This window comes from Malaclemys terrapin, chromosome 4, assembly GCF_027887155.1.
Source record: "Malaclemys terrapin pileata isolate rMalTer1 chromosome 4, rMalTer1.hap1, whole genome shotgun sequence".
Taxonomy (NCBI): Eukaryota; Metazoa; Chordata; order Testudines; family Emydidae; genus Malaclemys; species Malaclemys terrapin.
In genome coordinates, this window is record NC_071508.1 from 4,249,962 (window position 1) to 4,271,475 (window position 21,514).

At 45.2% G+C, this 21,514-nt stretch overlaps 1 protein-coding gene across 3 annotated transcripts in view; it reads right to left on the bottom strand.

Annotated features, from left to right (window-relative positions):
* Nucleotides 1–18,701: 18,701 nt before the first annotated feature.
* LOC128836845 (integrin alpha-D-like) overlaps nt 18,702–21,514 on the bottom strand; it is a 29,999-nt gene continuing 27,186 nt past the window's right edge. For all 3 annotated transcript variants that reach the window (XM_054027511.1, XM_054027510.1, XM_054027512.1), the window contains exons 24-30: nt 21,317–21,392; nt 20,975–21,082; nt 20,571–20,654; nt 20,334–20,447; nt 20,022–20,114; nt 19,735–19,845; nt 18,702–19,541 (exon numbers count right to left, since the gene is read on the bottom strand). In XM_054027511.1, the coding sequence (XP_053883486.1) occupies nt 19,419–19,541; nt 19,735–19,845; nt 20,022–20,114; nt 20,334–20,447; nt 20,571–20,654; nt 20,975–21,082; nt 21,317–21,392 (709 nt within the window). In that variant the 3' untranslated portion in view covers nt 18,702–19,418. The remainder of the gene's footprint in view (nt 19,542–19,734; nt 19,846–20,021; nt 20,115–20,333; nt 20,448–20,570; nt 20,655–20,974; nt 21,083–21,316; nt 21,393–21,514) is intronic.

Consider the following 21,514-nt stretch of genomic DNA (forward strand, 5'->3'; position numbering starts at 1 on the left):
CGGGGAGTGACTCCGAATCCAGGCGAGGTGCGGGGGGCTGGACAGGAACCGCCCCTTACAGCACCGCTCTGGGAAGTGGCCAGGCTCGGAGCTCATTGGTTTAACCCCCCAGCCCGCAGGGGAGCTCCAAACAGGGAAAGAACCAGGGAAATCCACAGCTTCCTCCCTGCTCCATTACCAAGCCGGACCTCCCTTTCTCCCCGGCTCAGACCAGTGCTGGGCCCCTAGCCAGTATCCTGCCCCCAGCTCTGCCCAAAGCCAGCTGTGCGAGAAACACAGTGGCCAACTCTCACCTGGGTAAATAAGCACCCGACTGTCATAAGAAACCCAACCGCAAGCTAATCCTATTTCAAAACAAGCCAATCCCTAAGAACCCCAACACTGTATGAGACTAGACCCCCCCTACCCTCCGACATGCAGTCTGGGACGGTGTTGGGCCCGCTGTGCACCCTGACTCTCTCTCCCCACCCCCTTGCCCCCGCTTTCTGCAATGGGCACTTTGGGAAGAGTTCCCCACCCAGGGGGGAAATTCCTTCATAGATCTGTAGAGATGAACTGCAGGCACCATCCGATCATCTACACTGACCTGAATAGCTCGGGCCAAAGATTTTCACCCCTGTACTGAGCCCAATCGCTTCTCTTTGGCCAAAGCATCTTCCAGACCAGCCTCCTGTCTGGTTTGGATGCCGTCAAAGGACAGCAAATACATCATGCACCTGGGGAGTGTGTTCCCATGGTTAATCATCCGCACGGGTAAAAACTGGCACCCAGGGGCGCTGGAACGGGGCGGGGGGATCAAGGGGCCATGGCCCTCCCACTTTTCACCATAGTCCCAGCTCCCTGCCCCTCTTCTTCTCCCCGAGGCCCTGCCCCCCGCAGCCAGGCCAGAAACTGGAGCCTGGCCTGGGTAAGAATGGCCAGGCAGCTGTGGGGAGCCCAGACTCCTCCACCTGCCCAGGGTGGGGGGCCCTGAGAGCAGCCCCCAGCCCCCATTCCCAGGGCAGATGGAAGGTCTCCGGCTCCCCACAGCTGCCCGGGCGGCTCTTACCATGGGCCGGCTGCGGTTCTTTGGCCCCCAAGGCCCCACCCCCAGCCAGGCCAGAAGCCAGAGACAGGTTGGAGTAAGAGCCGTGTGGTCAGCTGTGAGGAGCCACAGACTCTCCATCTGCCCTGGGTGGGGGACACAGGCCGGGGGCTACTCTCAGGCCCCACAACCCCAGGTAGGTGGAGGGGCCCAGGATCCCCGACGCAGCTACAGCTTTCAGCTTGGTCGGGGTTAGGGCCTCAGGGGGAAGAGGAGGGGCAGGGTGGGACCATGGAGTGGGGGTCTCTGGCCCTCCCACTTTTAGGAAGAATCCCTGGTGCCTTGTTTCTAATTGGAGTTTGTCTGGGCTTAACTTCCTCCCATTCATTCTTGTTCCGCCTTTCTCCTCTAGGTGAAAGGGCCTTTTCATACCTGGTGTTTTCTCCCCTTGAAAGTACTGATTGTTGAGGTTTGCTTTCGAATATTGATGAGATGTCAAATAACCAATCCTCAATCAGCTTTATTAGTCAGAGACAAAAGAGCCCCACCCAGAAAGGAAAGGGTTACAGCCAGAAAGGAAAGGGTTAATCCATGTGTCTGTATATAATGCCTGCATCTGTAGCTTTCACTCTATGCATCCGAAGAAGTGAGGTTTTTACTCACGAAAGCTTATGCCCAAATAAATCTGTTAGTCTTTAAGGTGCCACCAGACTCTTTGTTGGTTAACCCTTTATCACTCTGATCTGGGAAGAGACTCCTCTGTCTTCTCCAGCAACATTCAATCTTCTCCAGAATCGTCAGCTTCACCCTCCTTATGTCTATACCTCAGTTGTTTACAACAACGAAAGGCTTCACCCAGTTTTTAATCAGTTTCTTATCTTGTTTTGAACACAGGTTTCCAGATGTCAGCAAACCCAGCCGCATCCTGCCCTAGCCCCAGGTGAGCCTGCATATTGGTCAAGCATCAATAAAATCATCTCTCTCCTTACCAAGCTGTACAGACTGTACCCGGCACACTAGCATATTTGGCAAACTTCAGCACAACATACATTGAGTATCGGACAGGTCCTGTGTGCACAAAGAACTGGGCTTACACACAGTTCACTGCAGGCTTGGCCTCAGTGAAAAGCATGCTGGGAATCTGATTCACAGTTATACACTGTTAGCATAAGTATAAAGAATATAAAGCCTGATAGATAGATATGTAGTGCCCCCTCTCCACCCGGTTACCTTCTTTAATGCCAATCTGCTTACAGGTTTTGATGGACAAGTCTGGGTCCTTCTGGATCCCGCCACTCACTCAGCAGGGTGTATCTTCTTTATTTTTTCCTATGAATTTATTTGGCAGTGACTCCACCCCCCTCGCTCCTTCCTGGCAGGGTCACCAGGGCAGCTTGGGAGGGAAATTCTAACCACAGGGTAATCCCCACGTACTTGCCAGATAGGTGGAGACTTCCAAGAAATAACACAAACACATACAGTATATTCAACACAATAATTATATTAAACAGGAGACAAATATAACATAACAGGGTAAAACACTATTCTTAGGGTCACCGGTGCCCATGCTGCTAATATCTGTGACTTTCCCCAGTCACGTGACTTGATGTAGAAAATGTAAGATTAGTGTCCCGTTGTTGTACTTGTACTTTGTTGGGGCCCTTGATGACCGATGACCACAAAATTCTTCTCTGCAGTAGTTTAGCAGTGTGGCTGACTGGGTTCAGTACAGCCCAAAGGAAGCACAAGTGGGAGAAGGTGATGGCACCGGTCTTTTCCCGGTCGGGGGGTGAGGTGGGCCTTAGGCCCCCCCGCCACAGGGTCCCTCCTCTCCTTCTCTCCCCCTGAGGCCCTGCTCCCTGGCTAGGCCAAAAGCCACTTTGGGGAGCCCCAGACTCTCCACTTGCCCTGGGCAGCACGCCCTCAGGGATGGAGACACAGGCTGGGGGCTGCTCTCAGGCACCCCACCCAGGGCAGGTGAGGGTCCGGGCGGGGCTCCCCACAGTGGCCCAGGCTCCATAGGCAGCCCTTACCACAGCCCAGCTCTGGTCAGGGGTGGGGACTTGGGGGAAAGAGGAGGAGCGGGAGGCGAGACCACAGTTCCGGTGCTGGTGGCCCCCCCACTTTCTTCTTCACAGGTTCTGGCGCTCCAGCGGGGGGCCCCAAATTGGCTGGGACCCCTGGACACATTAATCTGCCACTGACCAAAGTCAGGCCATGTATTAAAGCAGAGGCTTACAAGTTCACTGTCCGGTATATGAACTTAGCTAAGGTACTGCTAGCATTGCTAAAACACAGGCACTCCTCAGAAGTACTAGGCACCGGGGATGATTAGCACAGGCACGTCCTGACCTAGCACAAGATACGAGGGTTTGGCAGCAGTGATGAATAGGGATGTTGTGCCTGAAACATCAGGGTAGTAGAAAGAGCCTGGAACCTGGGGCCTGGTGCAAGGCCTGAAGCCTGAACCAAAGTCAGCAAAAGTTATGCTATGAGAAAAAGTCAGGCAGACGTTTGCCTGAAAGTTCATTGTCTGGTACATGAACTTGGCACCTAAGTTCTCTCTAAGCTGCACGGTCGCTGCCTCTTAAGCCCCACGCAGGGGCTCAGGGCTGTGGTGGAGAGAGATGCCTCTCCTCCAGCACGGACCTGCCGCAGCAGGGAGAGGTGTCCCTGGCCCCTCCACGCTGGCCCCAGTGTGGGCCTGCCCCAGACTTGCCATAGTGGGGGGAGAGGAGCCCCTTCCCTGGCCCAGCCCAGGCCACACCCCGAACTCCTCATCCCCAGCCTTACCCCAGAGCCTGCACCCCCAGCCAGAGCACTCCCTCCCTCCCCCGCACCCCAACTCTCTGCCCCAGCTCTGAGCCCCCTCCCACACTCTGAACCCCTCAGCCCCACCCCACCACATCAATTCTGTGTGCAGCAATATGAAGGTGATGTGTCACACATCACCTCTATATTGGTGCACATAGCAAAATTCAATCCGCACATGGATGTAAGAAATTAGAGGCAACACTGCTTGGCACAGACACTGTTAGCCTTGCTAAAACACATTGAGTATGTAAACACATTCCAGCAGGCCAGCACAAGTACATCATAACCCAGCACATGATAAGATGGTTTGGCAGAAATAAAGAAGAGGGATGTTTTGTCTGAGACTTCGGGAGAAAGGTAAGAAACGTGGATTGGTAAATCAGATAAAGGAGAAAACGGTAGGGTTAACAGAGCACCTTAGGAGACAGGAGATGTGACGTGATCACAGAGGAGTGGATAAAAAAGAATTTCCAAGCAAAAAACGGAGAGTAAGCAGGTTAACACCTAAAACTGATGCAGTCGCACATGGAGTTGTCCAGAAACAGTTAACTGCGGCAGAGAAGGGCCCTCCTGCAATCCATTTGGCATGTAGACGAAAAGCAATAAATTCAGGTTTTGCAAGAGCAGATGACCCCTACTTTCATCCCAGAATCAGGATAAAAGCCAGGGATACGGGTTCCCAACCGCTTTAACCCTCAAAGTCCCACTCCTTGCTCAGAGCTAATAATATAACCTTTCTCAAATATTTTTACATACCAGTTTGATTTTCCTTTATTTCCTTTCTGTTTGCTAACCTTGCTGCTGCTGCCTGTACTTTAGGATACTTTGACAGAGTTAATTAACCTCTCCTGGCTCAGGTCTCCCTCCCTCTCTCCCTCTTCCCCTACTTCTGCTCACTTCTGTCCTCTGTTTTAAAGGTTAAAACTTATAGTTATTACAGAAACCTCTATCGCTGAAAAAGACAAACACCTGAAAACTAGACAAAACAAAAGGCCAACAAAGAGAAAACAAAGTAAAAGCTTACTTTAAATAAGCCCAGTAAATTAACCATTTTAACCCTTCAGGAATGCCACAGCTGGAACTATATCCGAACTTTCTTGACGATATGGTTCCCAAGCAACAGAAATGCAGACTTTGCTTCTAATCCTAACTACTGACCACTGTTTGAAACATGTGTTTTCCTTATTTCCATAGAGTAGAGTTTTTTAATGCCTTAAATTACTAAATTAATACAACAAAGTGTGCAAATAACTTCATATGAATTATCAATTCTTATGAAAAGTGTTAAATAAAAAGATAATAACTTGCTTATATAGATGCTGTTATCTGATTTTTAGATTATGAATTAATTATATTGATTACTTAAGAATTTTTAGTTATTACTTTGAGGGTTGACAGGCTTTTGCCCCAAGATCAGGCCCAGTATTATTTAAATTATTATATAATTGGGAACCCTGATATGCACAGTTGCAACACTCACACTATAGGAACTTTTTTATATTTACAAATATAGTTTTTTAATACATTTAGCACAGTCACAAACATTCCAACTTAGTAAGACAGACAGAGATACTACAGAATGTACCTCTGCACATTTATATACTTAAACCATTTTTTGTAGAACCTGAAATGTTAGCCAATATTTTTTTTTTTTTGTTACCGTCACCTTTTTTATTATTACCAGTGGGCATTATTTTGGCACTTTCCAGTACTACATTTTTGTTTATTGCCCCTAGGCTGGGATGCCACTTTTATAATATGTTATGCTAATGCCACTATGTTTGATGTATATTTAGTAGGGGATTTTTTTTTTAATTTGTATTTTTTTACCTTACTAATGTTGGAGTGGGTTTTTTATAGGTTAGTATATTAATGATTTTAACTTATTATTAGGGCTGTCGATTAGCCTCAGTTAACTCACGCGATTAACTCAAAAAAGGAATGGCAGTACATGTCTGTCTCATCTTACGCTGGGGTTACGTTCCGCAGTCAGCGCCTAAAGCGAAAATCGTGTATTGTCAAAATTACATTGAGTGTAATGGCGGGCGGAATGGCCCATACTACAGAAACAGTATTTAAATTGTTATTTTTCTCTTTTCTTTTCTTTGTTTTGTTTTTTTTGTTTTTGCTGACCGCATAAAGCTGAAATAGCGCATGTTAAATGCGCCTAAGATGCGACAGACTTGTATACAAAAACCTGTAGGAGAACACTTCAGTCTCCCTGGACACACAATAGCAGATTTAAAGGTAGCCATCCTGCAGCAAAAAAACTTCAGGACCAGACTTCAAAGAGAAACTGCTGAACTTCAGTTCATCTGCAAATTTGACACCATCATCTCAGGATTAAACAAAGATTGTGAATGGGTAGCCAACTGCAAAAGCAGTTTCTCCTCCCTTGTTGTTCACACCGCAACTGCTAGAAGAGGGCCTCATCCTCCCTGATTGAACTAACCTAGTTATCTCTAGCCTGACTCACTCTTGCTTGCATATTTATACCTGCCTGTGGACATTTCCATTACATGCATCCGACGAAGTGGGTATTCACCCACAAAAACTCATGCTCCAATACCTCTGTTAGTCTATAAGGTGCCACAGGACACTTTGCTGCTTTTACAGATCCAGACTAACACGGCTACCCCTCTGATACTCAAAAAAATTAATCACAATTAAAAAAATTAATCACAGTTTTAATCACACTGTTCGACAATACAATACCAATTGAAATTTATTCAATTTTTTAGATTTTTTTTCTACATTTTCAAACATATTGATTTCACTTCCAACACAGAATACAAAGTGTACAGTGCTCACTTGATATTATTATTTTTGATTACAAATATTTGTACTGTCAAAATGATAAACGGGAAACAATATTCTTCAGTTCACCTCATGCAAGTACTGTAGTGCAATCTTTTTCTCGTGAAAGTGCAACCCTCTTGTGATTACGTATTGCATTTGTTATTTCTGTTATAATTGGATATTTTGGTTTTTTCCAAGTTCCAAGTTGTGGTGTTCCTAGTAAGTTTAAAAGGGTATGAACTTAGGAAAGCCCCTGTGCATCCTCTATGTTAAAGGTCATAGCCATATATGGATCTAATGCTTTATCTTATCACCATTTATTTTGGTGAAAGGTCCCAAATATAAGTATGCTAACATTGCCTTAGCTCAACATACAGGATGTGGCCTGTAGGTCCCTGGTGTTACAGCCAAAATATACTTTAATATAAACCTATAAACCTATTTTAATAAAACAAATAATTAAACCCATAAGAAAATAAGAAATGTAGAAGAAAAGATATATAGGCAAGCAAGCAGGCTAGCCTTAGATGTATCTTATGTACCTGTTGTGACGTTGCACTCTATATGATTTTATGAAAGTATGCTGAGGAGTGTGAATATAATGTAACTAAAATATGCTTCATGCAAAAGGTTTCTTGTAAGGTATCATTACAAAGCTTATAATCTACTGAGTGTGTTCATCCTATTTGTATGAATGTATCATTCTTGTATCTGAAACGAGAAGTATGAAATATAACTCTGAGGGCCTATTGTAATTATGCAAAATGTGGGCTATTAATGGTGGTTTGGAATCTTGATGGCTCCCATCAACCAGGACAATTGACTGTAGATGGCTGTGTTTTACTTGTAAGTCTTCCTGTATACATGTGTGCTGGAAAGTGGGTAATGAAGTCTTACAGTGACATGTGATCATGTCACCTGAACTGGAATCCATCTTTAACCTGGTGTTTTTCCATTGAGAAAGAGGGGTGGCAACCCAGAGGGACAAAGGATTCCCGCCTTATGCAAAAGATATATAAGTGGGTGGAATAGAACAAATGTGGCAGCCATCAGGAGAAATCCCCTAGCTACCACCTGAGCTGGAACAAGGGCTGTACCAGGGGAAAGGATTGTGCCCGGACTAGAAAGGCGTCCAGTCTGTGAAAAAAACTTATTGAAACATCTCTGAGGGTGAGATTTTATCTGTATTCAGTTTTATTACTGTACTAGACTTAGACTTGCATGTTTTATTTTATTTTGCTTGGTAATTCACTTTGTTCTGTCTGTTACTACTTGGAACCACTTAAATCCTACTTTCTGTATTTAATAAAATCACCTTTTACTTATTAATTAACCCAGAGTATGTATTAATATCGGGGGGGGGGGGCAAACAGCTGTGCATATCTCTCTATCAGTGTTATAGAGGGTGAACAATTTATGAGTTTACCCTATAGAAGCTTTATACAGGGTAAACGGATTTATTTGGGGTTTGGACCCCATTGGGAGCTGGGCATCTGAGTGTTAACGACAGGAACACTTCCGTTAGCTGCTTTCAGTTTAAGCCTAGAGCTGTTAGGGGACGTGGTTCAGACCTGGGTCTGGGTTTGTATCAGGCTAGCGAGTCTGGCTCAAACCAGGCAGATCACTGAAGTCCCAAGCTGGGAAGGCAGGAAAGCAGGGGCAGAAGTAGTTTTGGCACATCAGTTGGCAGCCACAAGGGAGTTTCTGTGATCCAACCTGTTATACCTGTTATGTACGTCAGTTCGTTACCAGGACACTTTTGTGGTTGACTCATGTACCTGTCATCAGAACTTCCCCTTAAATGCTATTTTTAGCTCCCCAAATACTTATATTATTTTGTTGGGCCGTTTATCTTTGCAAAGGTTATTTGTTCAAAGTTCCTAGGCCTCAAGCCTTCTGCTAACTTGCTGAAGCTAATGTCTGATAGGATATAGGCCTGTAGGTTTCTTGCATTACTGCTGAATATAATGCAAAGCAGTAAATATAATAAAGGCAAGGTCGCCCACTGGGCTACAGTAGCAGTGAATGTAACAAAGGGAAACTAGGCTACAGGCCCCCCTTTGACGGGGTGATTATTACTGAACCCTATCACAGAAGATGAGGACTTTACCCTTAGCACAATAGATAACAGGTAAATGGGAATTACCACCTGCTCAGTTAGTATATGTGTAAATGTGCCTTTGGGGTTTAATTGATTATAAAAGTAATTTTGATATTACAATACTAGAATACCGGCCATTTTTATTATATGTTACCCTTTGCATACGAGCCTAGTGCCTGGTTAGCCTGGCAGGCTACTGACGACGATGACGACAGATTGTGTTGGTACCTTCCTTCGGGCCATCCTGGGGCGTGTCCACCTTAAACATATTGTATCTGCCCGTGTCCCTTTTCAGAGCAACAGCCCATTTGTGGAATTGTCCCATTTGGGTGATAAACTACGAGAGGTGGTACGTTGCTGCGTTTATTGTAGACGTTGTTTTTAAGGTGACCTACTGAGTGGATAACTGCCAAGTGACCGAACACATTCTCACCTGGACTGAACACAGGCAAAGAGGCTGGGAACAAGGTGTTGCCATGATAATTTTAGTTAAATAAGAGTTTTAATTATGGTGCAGTGTTACAGATGCCATACCTGAATTGCTTTCAGTGGAATTTTTTACAAGAATTAAACAAGGGTCTTTTTCTGTTTTCTGTTTTAAAAACAGTAATTAACAATACAATTTAGCTATTGAGTATCAGAGGGTAGCCGTGTTAGTCTGGATCTGTAAAAAGCGATGAAGAGTCCTATGGCACCTTATAGACTAACAGACGTATTGGAGCATAAGCTTTCGTGGGTGAATACTCACTTTGTCAGATGCATGTACGAAGTGAGTATTCATCCATGAAAGCTTATGCTCCAATACGTCTGTTGGTCTATAAGGTGCCACAGGACAATTGAGCGATTGCTAATTCTTGATTAAATGTGGGACCTTTCTCAATTTTAAAATTATAGGATGGTGTTATATGTGTATACTGTATGCAGAACGGATTTATGCCATACTGTACCCATTGCTACACCTGGTATAGATGTAGCCACTTTGGAGTTATTGATTTGAAGATAAACCCTTTTCCAGGTTACTAAAGGTGACATAGTTACATTCACTAGCTTATAGCTGAGGGTTGGACTGTCACCTGGTATGCCCCTTTACAATATGTGCCTTTTAGATACATATTGGTTTTAGTACATATTATATATATATATATATATATATATATATATATATATGAATGACACCAACAGTTTATGCAATATACTTAATACTGTTCAGGTTTAGTTTTTTTTAGAGCTGTTGATTAATCGCAGTTAATTCATGCAATTAACTCAAAAACATTAATTACAATTAAACTAATTAATCACAGTTTTAATCGCACTGTTAAACAATACAATACCAATTGAAATTTATGAAATTTTTTGGATGTTTTTCTACATTTTCAAGTATATAGATTTCTATTACAACACAGAATACAAACTGTACAGTGCTCACTTTATATTAATATTTTTATTACAAATATTTGCACTGTAAAATTAAAAACAAAAGAAACAGTATTTTTCAATTCACCTCATTCAAGTGTTTATCGTGAAAGTGTAACTTACAAATGTAGTTTTTGTTGTTACATAACTGCATTCAAAAACAGAACAATGTAAAACTTTAGAGCCTACAAGTCCACTCAGTCCTACTTCTTGTTCAGCCAATTGCTAAGACAGACAAGTCTCAGATGATGACCCAGCTTTTATTCCAGTATAGACATATACACCTCCCTTTGTTCGGGGGATAATTTTAACTATTATTCCAACACCATGTTACTTTAGCTAGAACTTGATTTTATATTTTTATTCATTTTGATTATAGCAACAAAATACTAATTATTAATTATATCATATTATAACAAGGTAGAATTTTACATTAATATTATGGTGGCTTGCCCAATGAACTTTTTAATTTTAAATTGGGTTTTGCCAAACAACTGGCCACATTGCCTGACAAACTTCAAATTAAAATTGTATATATACATTTATAAAACGTTAGTTGCAATTAAATTGTTTATCGACAAACATACCTATATTTATGACTGACTTTTGCAAAGATAGAACCATTACTGGTGTCTTATAGGGAAACAGCCATGGGGGTTAAACCCTAATTATAACTATAAATAGTGTGGTACCAAAAACAATTTTTTTTACTATTAATTTTTTATTACTATTATGCACAATTTGTGTGCAAAAATATTGTTGTTGCAACAAAAACTCCCTCAAAACCATAATTTAGTTATGTGACACAAAACATAGAACTCACGGACAAGTAATTTCAACATATCAACAAACCATACCACCAATGGATTAAACGTTGTTTAGAGCAGGTCCAGGAAACCTAAGAGTTGAAATCATTAATCATTTTGGGTTTACATCTTGGTTTGCCTGTAAAAGAGGATTTAGTTAGGAGCCAAATACGGGTGGTGGGTTTTTTTGCATCTTTAGACCCTAGATTAAAACATAAGTGGGTAAGAGAGAAAAATATTAACATATATTAAAAGATTAACTTTATTTGTTTAGGCGATTTAAAGAGAAAATTGCAAGAGATAATTCACCAAAATAAAATGTTGGATTTAAGTCTTGTAACAATAACTATGATTTAGGTTGTAGGTAGCAAAAGTGGCTGCATTTTGCTTCAATACTTCCTGTGTAAAGCAGAAAGATTATACGTTGCCGGCTTCCTTTACCATGCTGAATATGTCTGAAATCACAACTAACGTGATACCTATTTTTGGAATCATGATGCACCATCTACTGATTTAACCCCCAAAGTTTTGTGACTGCAATTTGGCTAATACAAAGATGCCAGTAACAAAACAATAATTAATTTCACCCAAGGGGTGTTACTCTCGCTTCTTTTCCTACTGCCTCCCACTTACAGGTTGCGGGGGGTGGGGGTGGTAAGCAAGACTTTGCTTTACCTTGTACGTGTACATTAGCCATAGCCCAATGAATCAAAAGAATGCTGAATTAGATGTTTTATGGGTTTTTAACTTTAATATTATTTTGTCAGAAGCAATTTACTTTGCCCACTTCCTTTTTTTTTCCCCTCTCTCAAAATGCTCAGAAGCATTTTCCCTACGGTTTTCACAGCAACACGTTAGCTGCTAATCAAGGATTCAGTGACTTTGTTTCCTGTTGGCTTAGAAATCCTAAATTAAAAGCAAAGTGACAGTCAGCCTGACAGAGTATAAGATATGGGTTACAGTCTTTACGCCCTGTGGGGCCGGGGCGGGGGGGAGCGGTGGGAGGTGAGCTTTCAGTGCTTTCTGGGAAGTAACAGGTGTTGTTGTTGTTGTTTATATGTTTTATTTAACCATTCCTATGCAATTTAGTTTCCTGGATTGTTAACGCCCTGCTTTGTTGGTAGTGCAGCTCATACTTACAACTGCACTTAGACAGTTTTCATTTTTATTCCCCCCATAAGCTTTAGCTGTTTGTGATACTTGTAAGTACAGTTTTTTGTACTTTTCCTGACTATACCATACCACACATTAAACATTACATTAAATATATGATCATATGGTCAAACCCCACCGACATGGGGTGATTCAAATATTCTGGCTATGTTGCATTCGTACGAAACCTCCTTTCTGAATTTTAATGTATTTTCATGCTATATTTTGATTGACCACAACTGGGTTCCCAGAAATCTCAGGTAACGTAACTTTACTCCCCTTCGACTTCTACTTCAAATGAGCTTAATTAAATTCTACTAACTAGTTTAGTTAGCACTTTACACTATACATATGTAGACACGTTCCTTCTTAAATAATTAACCCCTTAACCGGTTTCGACAATTACTTAAACAAGTCCCAAGAAACAGCAGAGGGGAGGGGAGGGGGTCTGCTCCTTCTCTCTTCCCTCAATGGCTAATGTGCCCTTAACTGATTGAGTAGTAGTAGGCTCAGTCATAAAACTAATTCCTCAGTCAAGGTCCTGGACCTAACATTCCCAGGCCCACTATATGGAACTAAGAACAACTGGAAATGAAAATCTGCCTATTGATCTTATGTGGGAATAGGTAGACCAAAGGACAGATGGGCAATGAATGTGTTGATGACAATGCAAGATGGCCATATAACTGTGTTTAGCCCACTGGGTCATCTTGAGCCTATGCATAATCCTTTTCCTGGATGATGAGTAAACATCCTCCCCACAAAAAAGACAGAAGTAGGGGAACATAGTAGAGAGAGAGACTGGAGCATGAGGCCTGGTGCAAGGCTTGAGGCCTGAACCAAAGTCAGCAAAAGTTACGCTATGAGCAAAAGTCAGGTGCTGTTAAAAAGCAGATGCTTTCCTGCACGTTCACTGTTCGGTACATGATCTTGGCACAGGTACCGCTAGCATTGCTAAAACACACTGACTATGTAAACACACTCCAGTGGGTTAGCACAAGTACACCCTAACCTACCACAAGATAATGTTTATTTGGCATATGCGATCTGGTCAAGCCAAGCCACAGTGTTCTTATCAATGATGTTCAAGGCATGAAGATCTCCAAGAAATTGAGTCATTTTGTAGAACAATGGATCAGTGTTCCCGATGCGTCCCCCGTAACTACAGCTGCAGCTTGTCTGCCATTTGGAGAAATGGGCAATCCAACTAGCAGATTGAATTCAAGGATTACCACGAATCTCCATCAACCAGTCAAACAGGTTCCGGACGAGGATAGATCCAGCACTTAAGATCCTCTAGCACAAGATAAGATGATTTGACAGAAGTGATGAATTGTCTGAAACATCAGGAGTAAAGTACAAAGACAGAAGTGATGAATAGGGTTGTTTGGTCTGAAAAATCAGGAGCAAGGTACCATGGGAGGTAACAACCATGTCATGAAACATGGCAGGTGATACCTAAGTTGTTTATTGCAGATTGTTTGCCTCGGTCTATAAATCATGGGGTACCTCACTTTAACCCTGTGTCCGGCCTTGGTGGCCGCAGATTGAGCTGGTCCATTGTGACGACCATACATATGTTCGGGTTTTTGTAACTATTGAGCTGGGGCTAGGGTGACCAGATGTCCTGATTTTATAGGGACAGTCCCTATTTTTGGGTCTTTTTCTTATATAGGCTCCTATTACCCCCCACCCCCTGACCCGATTGTTCACATTTGCTGCCTGGTCACCCTACTGGGGCTCTAGTACTGTGCTTCACTGACAATAAACCTGTCTGAGCACCATCGCCACCAGACAGAATCTGTGATCTTTCTGGGCAGTTCCATGGAGGTCTGCTGAGCCAGCCACCCGCACAGAACCAGGCCAGCACATGAAGAGAACACGCACGCACCCCAAACTGACAGCACTGGTAACCTATCGTTTATTATTATAAGTAGTAAGTACTTGGTAATGTTCTATATTATTTAACCTCCTGGTGCAATTTTGGGGGTTTCCCCTTCAGGTTCTCAAAATTTAAAATGATCCTTTTTCTCTTGGTTTGCCTCTGCCTCTCCTCACAGTTAGCATAGCCTGACCTAGCCGGCTCACTGCAAATTAGCATCATGAATAGGATAGGAGGAGTCCAAAGCAGGAGCGAACCATCTTAAAAGAACATGAGTCAGTCAGGAGAGAATGCAGGAGAAAGGTCAACCAGAGGACACAATTTCCACTTGTGCAGACAGCCCAACCATGCCTTATTTCTTTGGAGCACTCCAGTTCCTAGATTTCCTGGCGAAAACTATGAAAGTGATGCTGTTTCGTTTGGGGAATTTAAGACAACGCTTCAGCCAATGTTTAGATCGTATGAACTGCTGGAAAGACAGGAAACAGAGAATCTTTTGGGGCAAATAGGGAGCCAGGAGGAAAGTGCCGACGTGGCCAGAAAATGAAAAAGGGAGCATAGAACAGATATTTAGAAGGCTAGACTGTATGTTTGACACTCACACCTTGTCAGAACTGAAGAAGAAGTTCTCCAGAATACAGAGTCCAGCAGAGAGACTAAGGGGATATGCATTGGGATTACAAGAGGCTTTACAAGCAATAGAAGAGTTAGAACCAGATGAAGCCCGACATATGGATAAAATGTTGAAGGGGAAATTTGTTGAGGTGTTATATAAAAGTATCAACTTTACTGAGGGAACTAAGGCTGTGACTAAGACAGAATCCCAAAATTTCCTTCCTAGGCTTTAAGGAGGCTGCTATAAAACTTCTTGGAGGTGAAGGATCAGACAGGGCAATTGTGGTGTGTCCATAGCATGGCTGCAAATGTGTCATTGCCTTGTAACCTTGGAGGTGCTGGGTACTTTGTGGGGCAGACTGGCCTGATGTCAGAGAATGGTAATTCTGGAATGGAAGACCCTTTTCAGAGCCAATTTAAAAGGGAGACAGAGGATTTGAAGAAAACACTCCTTGACGACAGAAGGAGAGAAATGCAACATGTGAGACTGAATTTGAAACAGTAGCTCCTGGGACCCAGAGAATACAGACGCAGGCCAAGGGGAGTCGGAATGGATCATAGGACAATTAAGAAGTTTGGTTGGGATGGTAATCTTCTCTCCAGAAGATGTGGTGAGATGGAACATATAGAAATGAAGTGCATGCCTAGGACTACTAATGTCATGGTTTTAAGCACAGTCTCCCGGATGGGAGTCTGGATCTCAGGGAGACAAAGAGAAGACCTGTATGACATTAAAGGGCACACTACTGGTGTGGGAAGGTGTACGACAGGCTACGGCTAATGGGATAGAAATGGGAGTGAGGTGGAGTGGCCTCCCACTGAGCCGGGGGGGAGGGGGAGCGGGGAGGGGAGCTGCTCTCTGATCCCTGGTGGGTGGCTCTAGGGCAGGCTTGCCCCTCCCGCTGGAAGATAAGGGGTGGGACAGGAAGTATAAAAGGCGAAACCTCTAACCCAGTTGAGTGAGCCAGGGAAGGGAGCAGACGTCTCCAGGCTGCTGCAGATCCCCAGAGTTGAACCTGTGCTGCACCACACCCTGCCCCTGGAGGAGACGGACCCAGGTGACAAAGTGCTAGGACTGCCACACGCCTTACATCCCTAAGAGAAGGGAGACCACCCTAAACCGCAGGCACATTACACTGGGCGAGTCGGAAGCAGCCTAGGGCCACTACAGTCTGGTTGGGTTGTTGCCTGAATCCAGGTCGATGTGTTGTGGTAGGATCCCTGCTGACCCCGTGGGTGAACCCTCTGCCACTGTTAGGGCCTGGGCTGGGACCCAGTGGAGTAGGGTGGATCTGGGTCCCCCTACCCGCAGCTGTCAACCTCACCCTTGGGGTGGCAGCCTCCACACCTTAGGCCAAGAGGCCTGTGTTTGTCTGCTGACTGCCAGAGCCAGGACGTCAGACTGTCTGTTTGCCCTGCCCTGCCTAAGGGCCTCGCCTGAAGACTGTAGTTTGCTCTGCCCTACCTGAGGGTTGGGTATCAGGTAATCCCTGATAGGGGGCGGGACCCAGAGAAATACCCAGTTTCCCACTACAGTGTACCTTGCTAGATACTAGGTCTCAAGTCACCCCCTTACAGAGCAGACATTTCAGGAAACACTGGACACAAAAAAGGTTGTCAACTACTAAGAACAGAATGAAATTGGTAGCAGAAAACTGTTTGGCTATTCCATGTGTTGTGAATTTGGAAGCTGAAATTGGAACTACGAAATATTCAGATCAGGGTATTTTTATTAGCAATGTCAACAGTGATTGTTTACCTCCAGCAGTCATAGGTATGAATTAAACGGAAATTAAAAAGGTACAGTCATAAAAGTGCAATGCCTGCAAACTGCATGGAAGCTTTTTAAAGACACCATCATAGAGGCTCAAATTAAATGTATACCCCAAATTAAAAAACATAGTAAAAGGACTGAAAAAGAGCCACAGTAGCTAAACAATAAAATAAAAGAAGAGGTTAGAGACAAAAAGGCAGCCTTTAAAAATTGGAAGTCAGATCCTATGGAGGAAAATAGAAAGGAGCTTAATTTCTGGCAAGTCAAGTCTAAAAGTATAATTAGGCAGGCCAAAACAGAATGTGAAGAGCAACTAGCCAAAAACTAAAAAACTAACAACAAAGAAAAATTTCAGTACATCAGAAGCAGGAAGACTGCCAAACAATCTGTGAGGCCACGGGACAACTGAGGTGCCAAAAGAACAAATCAAGGATGATAAGGCCATTGTAGAGAAGTTAAATGAATTCTTTGCATCAGTCTTCACTGCAGAGGATGTGAAGGAGATTCCCCACACCTTAGCCGTTCTTTTTAGGTAATAAATCTAAGGAACTGTCCCAGATTGACGTGTCAGTAGAAAAGGTTTTGGAATAAGTTGATAAGTTAGACAGGAATAAGTCACCAGGACCAGCTGGTATTCACCCAAGAACTCTGAAGGAACTCAAATATGAAATTGCAGAACTGTGAACTGTGTTTTTTTTAAAAAGGCTCTAGGGGAGATCCTGGCAATTACAGGCCGGTAAGCAAACTCTTTTGCCTCAGACTTCACTAAAAAGACCAAACCAGATACTCAACACAACTAATATTAACAAGGGTGAAGGAATGCAAGCCAAAATAGGGAAAGAACAGGTTAAAAAACACTTAGATAAGTTAGACATAGTCAAGTCGGCAGGGCCCAGTGAAATTCATCCTAGAATACTTAAAGAACTGGCTGAAGAAATCTCTGACCCAGCAGTGATTATCTTTGAGAACTTGTGGAGGATGGGAGAGATCCTGGAGGACTGGAAAAGGGCAAATATTGTACCTATCTATAAAAAGAGAAATAAGGACAACCCAGAGAATTATAGACCAGAAAGATACTGGAATAAATTATTAACCAACCCATTTGAAGCATCTGAAGGATAATAGGATTATAAGGAATAGCCAGCATGGATTTGTCAAGAACAAATCATGCCAAACAAACCTAATTTCCTTCTTTAAGAGGGTTATTGGCCTACCGGATAAGGGGAAAGCAGTAGATGCAATATATCCTGATTTTAGTAAGGCTTTTGACACAGTCCCACGTGACAGTCTCATAAGCAAGCTGGGGAAATGTGGTCTAGATGAAATTACTATAAGATGGGTGCATAACTTTTGAATACAATCTTTCAACTAGAGTAGTTACCAATGCTTTGCTGTTCAGCTGGGAGGGCGTATCTAGCGGGGTCCCGCAGGAGTCAGTCCTGGGTCTGGTACTATTCAGTGTTTTCATTAATGACTTGGATAATGGAGTGGAGAGAATGCTTGTAAAATTTGCAGATGACACTAATATGGGAGAGGTTGGTAACATTCAGATAATCACAGTTGTACATAGCCAACACGTACATCACGCAATGATATCCATGACCAGTGTGTCACCAGTTCTTATTTCATGCCTTACAAGATACTATTTGGCTAAATATTGTGACAGCTGTGTGTTGAGGGTAATCAAGTCACCCCTTAATCTTCTCTTTGTTAAGCTAAATATATTGAGCTCTTTGAGTCGATTGGTATTAGGCAAGTTTTCTAATCATTCTCATGGCTCTTCTCTGACTCCTCTCCAAGTTAGCAACATCTTTCTTGAGTTTTATGCACCAGAAATGGACACACCATTCCAACAGCAGTCACACCAGTGCCAAACACAGAGGGAATAGAACCCCTTTACTCCCGCTTGATATTACTCTATTCATGCATCTGTGACATGCAAGACTAGTGAGCAGCTGTGTTGCCCCTGCTCTGCAATCTAGGGTGCCTTACAAAGCCTCGATGAAATAGTTCCCAGCTGGGCCGCTCACAAACAACCAAAGAGCATGCAAGTTACACCCTGAGTGTCTGTGTGTAACTGCAGCCTGCCAGACACACCTGGGTTACACTCTGGCTCTCACCAGCCTGGGTTATACAGCAGGGTGACCCCAACACACCCCCAGTCTTAGATTTTCTCCCAGAAATCTATGTCCTGTACTGCCCTCTCCTGGACACTACACATTATATTAAGTCCATTATTCCTTTAAAAGTGTGCTATGCCTACAACTTGTCACCCCAAATGGAATTACCCAGACACTTCTATTCAAATACGCTAGATTAGATAAAATAAAACAAGTTTATTAAGCACAGAGAGATTTCAAGTGAGTCCAAGAAATGAGGCATAAAAGTCAGGAATAGTTACAACGAAAATAAAAGATGAAATGTTTACTAGTGCCTAACTTACCAAAACTGTATCAGATTCAACCAAAGTTTCTCACCACATGCTTTCAGCAGCCTTCCAGACCAAACCGTGTAGGTCAGGCTCACTTCCTCAGTGTCCAGCGAATACTTCCTTTCTCACTTCAGGAATAGTGAATTAGATGAGGAGGTTGGGCAGAGGGTAATTGTCAACAAACACCAGTTTCACTGCGCGCGCGCGCACACACACACACACACACACACACACACACCAACGACACAATATTTCCATTGGTAATCAAATTGTGCCTCTAGACAAGGAACAAAAATTGTTGCAGGAGAACTTACTAGAGTCCCACCTTAATGTGTATAAAACTTGTGGTAATACCGGTGTCACTGGGGCTGCTTTCAGGATAATTACGTTGGATAATTCTCCATCAAAGTTATAAAAAGATCAATAGAATTCAGCCAAGCCTAACTTGAGTAACGATTGGCTCCAGTTGGCACTAGGACGTGCTTTGTTGGTGGGAGGGTGGACAGTGGCCGGTCTCTCTGCATCTTGGAGGTGGCAACATAAGGGGGCAGGGGTGAATCTGGAGCAGCCCAGAGGGAGGCAAAGCCGGGGGCGTTGGCACATGGGGCTATTGTTTGGGGGCATCGGAAGCAGGGGGGTTTCCAACGGCAGCGCTCTGGGTCGGGCCAGGCCCCTCACCCTCCACACCATCCTCCATCATCTGCTTGTACTGGCGCTTGAAGAAGCCGAACTGGAAGGAGACAAAGAGGGGAGATGGTGAGAACCAGACGGAGACAGGCTCATGGCCGTGGAGGAGGAGGGATGGGCTGTGGGAACCTCCAAAAGAAAGACCTTTGTCCCTCCCCCACCAGCTGGGAGAGCCACAGGCCCCGCCCCCAGGATGATGGGCTGTGGGGGAGGGGTCCAAGCCCTGCCCCACTCACCTTGTAGAGGGCTGCGGTGATGAGAGCCAGCAGGACCAGGCCCCCCACACTGCTGCCCACGATGATGGGCAGATAGTTATAGACCTCGGAGCGCTCCACCACTGTCTGCACCTGGGGGAGAGGAGCCGTGAGATGGGGACCCAGGACTCCTGGCCCCACCACCCACCCCTGCTCTAACACACCAGACCCCCTTCCTCCCCGAGCAGGGACAGGACCTAGAAGTCCTGGCTCCCAGCTCTAACCACTAGCCGATGCTCTCTCTATCCTGGGCGCAGTCACTCTGGTACCTGGCGCTGGACGAATCCCTCCTTCTGGGTGTATTTCTTCTCCTCGTATTCAATCCGGGCCTCGCTCACCAGACTCACTTTCTGCTGCTGAGTCTGGAACAGAGAAATTCACCGTCCCTGACCAGAAACGACACAAACCAGCCCAGAGCATCGTCCCAGAGGGACCCAGAACAATTTACAGGCCATTCACACAGGGGCAATCCCCTGCCCGGCACTGAGATGCAGTCACCTCTGGGGTGAGGCATGGGGGATGTTCATACGGGTGGGGGGGATCTCTCGCCTGGTGCTGGGAGGCAGAGGCAGCTCTCGTACCTGGGAGACCCACTGGAAGCTGACGTTCCCTTTGATCATGAACTCCAGCGGCTGCTGCATTTCCAGGGAGGCGATTCTGCACCGGATCTTCTTACAGGTGGCCACGGAGCAGTCCTGGGGGCGGAAGGATATCGCCGGGTGAGGCAGGGGGTGTGCTCCCAGCCCAGGCCCATACTCGCTGTCTGTGTTAGTGCGGAGGGGAAGGGGCTGCTGGGATCCGCACCGGTCTGTACTCACCAGCAGGGGGCGCTCGCTCATCTGCTTCACAAAGTCCTTTGAACCGGGCGTTTCAGCCTCACTGGTGCACTGAGCCAGCTGGGGCTGGGGAGGGAGAGACACACGGTGTTAATGGGGGTGGGAAAGGGACATGGGACCTTCCCCTCTAGGGGGCACCAGCACCAATCCATCCCCAGGGCAGGGGACTGGCTGGCTCAGGGGGGTGGGGAAGGGGACACAGGACTTTTTCCCACTAGGAGGCGCTGGCTCCAATCCAGTCCCAGGGCAAGGAATATGCTGGCTCAGGGGCTGGGGCAGGGGCCTTTCCCCCCTAGGCAGCCTGTCCCAGCAGGGGGCGCTGTAGGGCAGAGCAGGTGTCACTGGGCCCATCTCACACACACACAAGGGCAGGGAGAGGCAGGTACCTTGGAGGGGACGACCTCAGATGCGTCCCACACCTGGACCCCGCTCAGCTCCACAGGGAAATGGAACGTGACCGAGATGGGGACGCTTCGCTGCCGCAGGTTCTTGACCTGAAAGAAAGACCCACCATAGGGCACTGCAGGAAGAGAACCCAGGAGCTCTGATCCCCAGCCCCCGCTTTTAACCCTCAGACCCCACTCTCCCGGGGGATCTGGGAAATGACCCAGGAATCCTGGCTCCCTGCCCACCCCTACCCTTACCTCTCCATCCTCTAACCCACTAGATCCCATTCAACCACTTCCACTCCCTCTCTCTTGCCCATCACACTGTGCTGCCGGCCTCACCTCGTACCGATGTGTCACTGGCACACTTGTCCCTGCCTCCTTGGAGAAGTTGACGTACTTGGTCGACTCCTCAAGGCTGGGGGAAGAAAAGGATGGAAGGAACGAGAGAGGCGGGAGTGTGATGGATGGGGCTGGAGAGTGGTGGTGGGGTGTCATGTCCAGAAGGGGGCGTTGTGCTACAGGGAAGGGCTCAGTAGG